The sequence below is a fragment of the Herpailurus yagouaroundi genome, unplaced genomic scaffold, assembly GCF_014898765.1.
Source record: "Herpailurus yagouaroundi ecotype Mexico unplaced genomic scaffold, PumYag 109835, whole genome shotgun sequence".
In the NCBI taxonomy this organism is placed as follows: domain Eukaryota; kingdom Metazoa; phylum Chordata; class Mammalia; order Carnivora; family Felidae; genus Herpailurus; species Herpailurus yagouaroundi.
In genome coordinates this window covers 1-6,233 of record NW_024421699.1, presented here as the reverse complement: position 1 = coordinate 6,233, position 6,233 = coordinate 1, and the positions used below count along the sequence as shown (strand labels likewise).

General features: G+C 48.0%; 1 protein-coding gene across 1 annotated transcript; it reads right to left on the bottom strand.

Moving 5' to 3' along the window:
• Nucleotides 1-748: 748 nt before the first annotated feature.
• LOC121026471 (olfactory receptor 2S2) lies at nt 749-1,708 on the bottom strand. The gene has a single exon (XM_040469316.1). The coding sequence runs from the start codon at nt 1,706-1,708 to the stop codon at nt 749-751; it is 960 nt and encodes a 319-aa protein (XP_040325250.1).
• Between the last annotated feature and the right edge of the window lie 4,525 nt (nt 1,709-6,233).

The window sequence follows — 6,233 nt, the reverse complement described above, 5'->3', positions numbered from 1 at the left end:
CCTTCCTTCCTTCCTTCCTTCCTTCCTTCCTTCCTTCCTTCCTTTCTCTCCTCTCCCTCTCTCTCTCTCTCTTCCAGAATCTGAGTTATTATCTAACAGAAAACTACCTTTTCTGTTGGGAATTGGATAAGTGGTAAACATCAAATTGAAACTCTATACTCCTTGAATTTAACTTAGAAGAAGTGTTTCATAATGTGAAACGCGTCGAGAAAAAATAAGCCTCAATTTTCTCATAGCTAAAAAGCAATTCAGTTCATCAGGCTAGATTATTTCCACTCAGAAGCCCTCTGTGTGGAGACCTTGTCTTTGTCTCCTCTTAGTATTTCAGGCAAACTGAGTCTAATAATGAAAATGTCCACTTCCTCCTTGTTCCTGGCTGTCCTGGGGAGTCCAGTAGGGATGAAAAAGTTGCTGTGAGAGCCCTCTCACCTGTGTGTACTGACTATGTAGCTCAGACACAGTATGCGCTATTCGGCTTGCTCTAATGGTCCCTTTCTCCTCGGTTTTAGGATGTGTTCAGAATGTCTTTGTACATTACATTAGCGATTTATTGCCTGGCATCTGTTGAAGCTCTCAGATATTTGGCTAAAACTCAGAAGACACAATCTGGAAAGTTACACAATCCCTGAAAATGAACTAGAGGGCAAGCGATCATTTCAGTTAACATCACCTGGCTTTTGAGTGGCAGCTGCAATGATCAAAACCCTTGCTCCCTTGGAGGTAGGAACCACAGAGGACCCCTCCTCCATCACTGGGTGAAGTATTTCCGAGCCACCAGGTTCCTCACAGCAGCCTTCACGTCCTTGTTCCTGAGGCTGTAGATGACGGGGTTGAGCATGGGGGTCACCACCCCATAGAAGAGAGGGATGAGCTTATCTGAAAGGTCCTCTTTGTCTGCCCCCAGGGGATCCTTAGACTTGGGCTTCCTGTACATGAAAAATAAGGTCCCATAGAAGATGACCACCACAGTGAGGTGGGCAGAGCAGGTAGAAAAGGCCTTTTTCCTCCCCTCAGCTGAAGGGATCCTCAGGATGGTAGCAATGATGAAGACATAAGAGCCGGAGATGAACAGAACTGGGACCCCCAGGAAGATCACATTTGTCACTCCCATGCTGATCACATTGATGGAGATGTCAGCACAGGCCAACTTCAGGACAGCCAGGATCTCACAGGCAAGGTGGTTGATGACGTTGTTCCCGCAGAAAGGCAGCTGAATCGTCAGGGATGTGTGTACCACAGAAGCAGCCCCACCAATTGTCCAGGAGCTGACAGCCATGGATACATAGACAGACCTGCTCATGACCACAGGGTACCTCAGGGGGTTACAGATGGCCACATAGCGATCAAATGCCATCACGCTCAGGAGCACACACTCTGTCCCTGCCATGGCAAAGGAGAGGAACATCTGCATGGCACAGCCTGAGAAGGAAATGGTTTTCCTGGGAGTGAGGAAGCCATCCAGGACTAGAGGGATGGAAGAGGTTGTGTAGCAGATGTCCAGGAAGGAGAGGTTCCCCAGGAAGAAGTACATGGGCGTGTGCAGGCGGGAGTCAAGGATGGTCACCAGGATGAGGGCCCCATTGCCCAGCAGGATCACCAGATACATAGACAGGATGAGCACAAAGAATGTTTTCTCCAGCCTTGGGTGGGCTGAGAGTCCCAGGAGAACGAACCCCACCACGGGGGAGGACCAGTTGGCTTTTTCCATGTGATATCCCTTCTGTCATCAGCAAAGTACAAAAGCAGCACATCAGGCTTTCTTGAGAAGAGTCTCAGGCATCTAGTATGCCATCAAGTCTCTGCTACATAAGAGGAGAGCATGTGTGTGTAAGAGAAAAATGGCAGTAAGAGACAGTAAGTGGGAGTGTCCTTAGCTTTTAGATGAGAGAGGGTTGGGGGTGGAACACAACAGAGCGTATGGTACTAGAGAGTAGACTAGCACCAAGGAAAAGCCTCAAATGTTCCAGCCGACTGTGTGCGAGGGGTTTTTCTGATGTTTCATCCTCTCATGGCCCGAAAAAGCAACTGAGGCCCAGAGAGGGGTGTGACCTGTCTGAGTCTTCTGAGCAAGTTGCTGATAGAGGCGGGACTGGAGCCCAGTAGAGCTAATCCCCAGTCAAGGAGGACTTTTCCTCTGTTTTATGATCAACAGCTGGAAAATGCTGTAAATTATTTCTTTCTATAGAAATTTCACCTAATCTGGGCTCTCTTAGATTCTCAGAGAGGAGAATCCCCAAGCTGATCCAATTCTTAGAATGAGCAAAGTTTTAAGCTTCTGTAAACTTTATTAACATTTGGAAGCAACTTGTATAAAAGTGTTAACCCACATCCAGACAGAATGAAGCCTAGGTAAAGGCTCAGCCATAACGAGGATTGCTTCCTCAGCCTGCCCAGCCTCAGCAACACAGACTTGACTGTCATCTGAACTGGGATCTGCCTATTTTCACACACACTAATAGAAATTGGGGGGAGGTTCCTTAGGGGGCAGAACTTTATGAAGCCAACACAAGGATTGACTGGAGTGATGGAACCCACACTATGGAATGGCAACTTGCAGCTCACTGGCCAGTTAACACAATTCTTAATAACCATGCTGACTACAGTCATCAGACAGCAGGTTATGTGGCATTGACTTCTAATCCCAGCTCATTAGAATCTTGGTGACATTCTTAGCCGGGGTGACTACGGAATGTTTTTTCTTTGTCCTTTTATGTTTATACTTTATTCTTGGGTATTATTCTGGCTGTCTGCCTCCATTCTTGTGTTCTACACAAGCAGCTAGCTTATAGGAAGACCTGTCTGCCTTTGTATAGAGGATTTCCAGGCTCTCAGCTGCAATTGCCCAGACTCTATATTCAGAATCCTCATTCATAATATTTCTATAGCTCTTTCTTAATTGCAATGGTGCTTGTGTGTGTGTGTGTGTGTGTGTGTGCGCGCGCGTGTGTGAGAGCATGTGTGTGTGTGCGTGTGTGAGCGTGTGTGTGTGTGTGCGCATGTGTGAGCGTGTGTGTGTGTGTGTGTGTGTGTAAGCTGCTTCACCATGGAATTCTGCCCCAGCTTATCTCCCACTCCTCCCAGTGGCTCTCCCAGCCCTTCCAGAAAATGAAAAATAAACATTACAGTTGGTGCCACAAGCAGGATTCCATAGTGACAAGGGTATGCTGTGATTTCAGAGGCCAAGGGCAGTGGCTTCTGTTAGAGAAGCCATCCTGTCTACGCCCACGAGCCGGGGCTGTGCACACAGAAGCGTCTGCCCGTGAACGATGTGTTGTGGCCATGAGTGCTGCACGGGATTTGCCCCGTGTGAGAGCTGCAGCCATGGAAGTCCTAGTGCCCAGCATGGAGCAGTGCTGAATGAAAGCTGGTTCAATTGGAATGAACAGAACGACTAGGAAGATCTTGTGCACTGAGCCCAGAGCTCTGGGACCTGCCCCTGCCCGTGACATGGGTGTTCTGGGTGACTGGAGCAAGTCCCTAAGCCTGTTTCCCATGTGCATCATGAAAAGGCTGAACAGGTGCTCCCCAGAGTGTCCCAACTCTGTCGTGGCTTGCTCAGCACCATCCTCACCAGGCAGGGCTCAGACTTTGGTGAAGGTGACTGCCTGCTCCTTTGCGTGTGTGCTATGGGGTGTATGTGTGTATGTGTGTGTGTGTGTGTGTGCTCATGAGCACACATGGTGGGGAGATCTGAATGCTTGGTCTCCCATCAAGATATGGCCAGCTGGAAATAGGGCTGTATCAGGCTTTGGAGGAGAGTTGGGATGGAAGAAAACCAGGAGCTCTGACACCTACAGCCCCAACTGGGCAGATGTCCACCTGGGACAGTGAGGAAGGGAAGGGAACACAAGGTAGTTAGGAGCCTATAAACCGTCATACTGCCTCTATACACTGTTCTATGGCCTCTCTGGAGAGCAGTTTGTCTAGGAAAAGGAAAAACCTGGAAAGCCCACATAACTCAGCAGTTCCACCCCTGGGAGAAAGTTCTAATGATTCAATGAGTGGAGGGCCGGTATCTCTCAATAAAGGCATTTATCACAGCCATATTTGTGAATGAACATAGGAAACAAAATAACTGTCTACCAATAAATACCTAATGATACCGCTTCACAGAATGGAATGTTAGACATTAAAGTTACATTTATAATTTTTACACTATTACATCATTACAACAATAAATTCAAAGGGAGAATACAAAATTGTACACACTGTTATGATCTCAATTAGGTGAACAATATGTATTGATAAAAGTGACTCAAAAGAAATTATAGAAGAATCACTAGGGGAGGGGATTCCTCTTTTACCTCTTCAGTATATCCAATTTTCTAATATTATGGGCACAAATTGTATTTGGGGAAAAAATTCTCAGTACAGTAATACCCCCCCCCCCCCCGTCTTACTTACCGACATTTTGCATTCAGAAGTTTCACTTCCTGCCCCACCACCACCTCCAGGTGTGGTCTGGAAGCAGAAGATGGTCTTTCTGAGTATGGTGAGGTCAGTAGTAGCCTCACAACACCTAGGTCACTGACCTTACTTCATCTCATCGAGTGGGCATTTTATCATCTTGCATCATTGCAAGAAGAATGGGGGGGCGGTGTGCAGCATAATAAGATATTTTGAGAGAAAGACCACATTCACATAACCTTTATTATAATATTTTGTTACAATTGTTCTATTTTATTCCTGGTTATTGTTAATTTCTCACTGTGCCAGATTTATAAATTAAACTTCATCATAAGCATGTGTGTATAAGAAGAAACAGTATACACAGGGTTCAGTACTATCCGCGGTTTCGGGGATCTACTGGGGGTCTTGGGATGTATCCCCTGTGTAAAAGAGGAAACTAGTGTATCTATAGGAAGAAAGTGAGAAAAATGGAAAGAACTAGCCACGGAATGGGAATCAGACAGGGTTGGGTCCCATTTTGCCTGTCTTGCTCACCCTCTGACCCTGAGGAAGGCTCAGTCTTCTGGGAAATCTCAGGATGGGGATGGGAACATGGCTGCCTCTTTCCCTGGGCTCTGGGCTCCTCCCGGGGAGGACTGAGCAGCAGTGTCAAGGCAGGGGCTTGGTCACTGGTGAGCTCTGTAGAGCATGAGGGACTGCCTGGGCTTAGCCTCAGCTGCTCCTCCCCGCTCCAGCATCTGCTGCTCATAGTCAGTTGCAGCTGGAAGTTTCTTAGAGCAGAGGCAGGAAAGTCCATCTTTGGAAAATGCTCGGCAAAAGTCATGGCCACCACCTCTGTCCCCACCACAGCCCAGTGCTCCCTACCTGCATCCTGTTTGCAGCCACTTGTCTGAGTCTCCTGATCCCAGACACAGTTCTCAACTCCACACTGTGCCCTGGGCCAGACCCTGGATGCCAGAGAAAGACCCCAGACACTCCCCTGCTGGATTTCCTTGACCTCTGAGACCCTCTTTCTTCTTCTCTCCGCTAAATCCCTATGGCAATGTTAGCGCCTGCTGGTGTTTCTCTCCCATCCGTCCTCCTAGCCGTGCAGGCTGACCGCGGATCTCAGCTACAGACTCTTTGTGGAGAGCACCTGTCATCCTGCTGTGAGGCACAGAAATCCCAATGGTACATCTTCCCCAGCAGTGAAAGGAGTTCTCGGGCAGCAGCTGTGAACTCTACAGGGACCCTGTTAGTCCCAGAAGCAATTTAAAGTTTGGAATGTCAAATGTGCACGGGGTACAGGCCCTAAGCATACCTGGGGCCTCCAGGGACCACACACCCTGTCCCAATTAGAGGTAATGACTGGGACACGGTCAAGGGAAGATGGACAAGAGCATACAGCAGATGCTGGCTTCCTCCAGAGCTTTCCCTGGGGTCTCAGAAGAAGCCAGTGCTCGATTCAGGGACGGCATACTTTGTCCCTATGTCAAAGTCCTAGATATCCAGAATGGGGAAGCAGGATGAATGTCTAACAGCAGTAGCAGGATTGGCTGCGTTCGTTGAGCGGCTCCCTTGTGTCAGTCACTGTGACGAACGCTTCACAAACACTGGCTTTAAGACGTTCTCCACTTCCTCTCCAGCACGTGTCTTTTCTTGTCTTTTTGATCCTAGGCATTCTGACAGGTGTGAGGTGGTATCTCATGGTAGGTTTAATTTGCATTGCCCTGATGATGAGTGATGTTGAGCATCGTTTCATGTGTCCGTTAGCCATCTGTAGGCCATCTTTGGAGAAATGTCTATTCAGGTCCTCTGCCCACTTTTAATCCAATTATTTGTGG

Coding starts and splice junctions, on each gene's coding strand:
- LOC121026471 (XM_040469316.1), bottom strand. CDS start 1,708: ATGGAAAAAGCCAACTGGTCCTCCCCCGTGGTGGGGTTCGTTCTCCTG.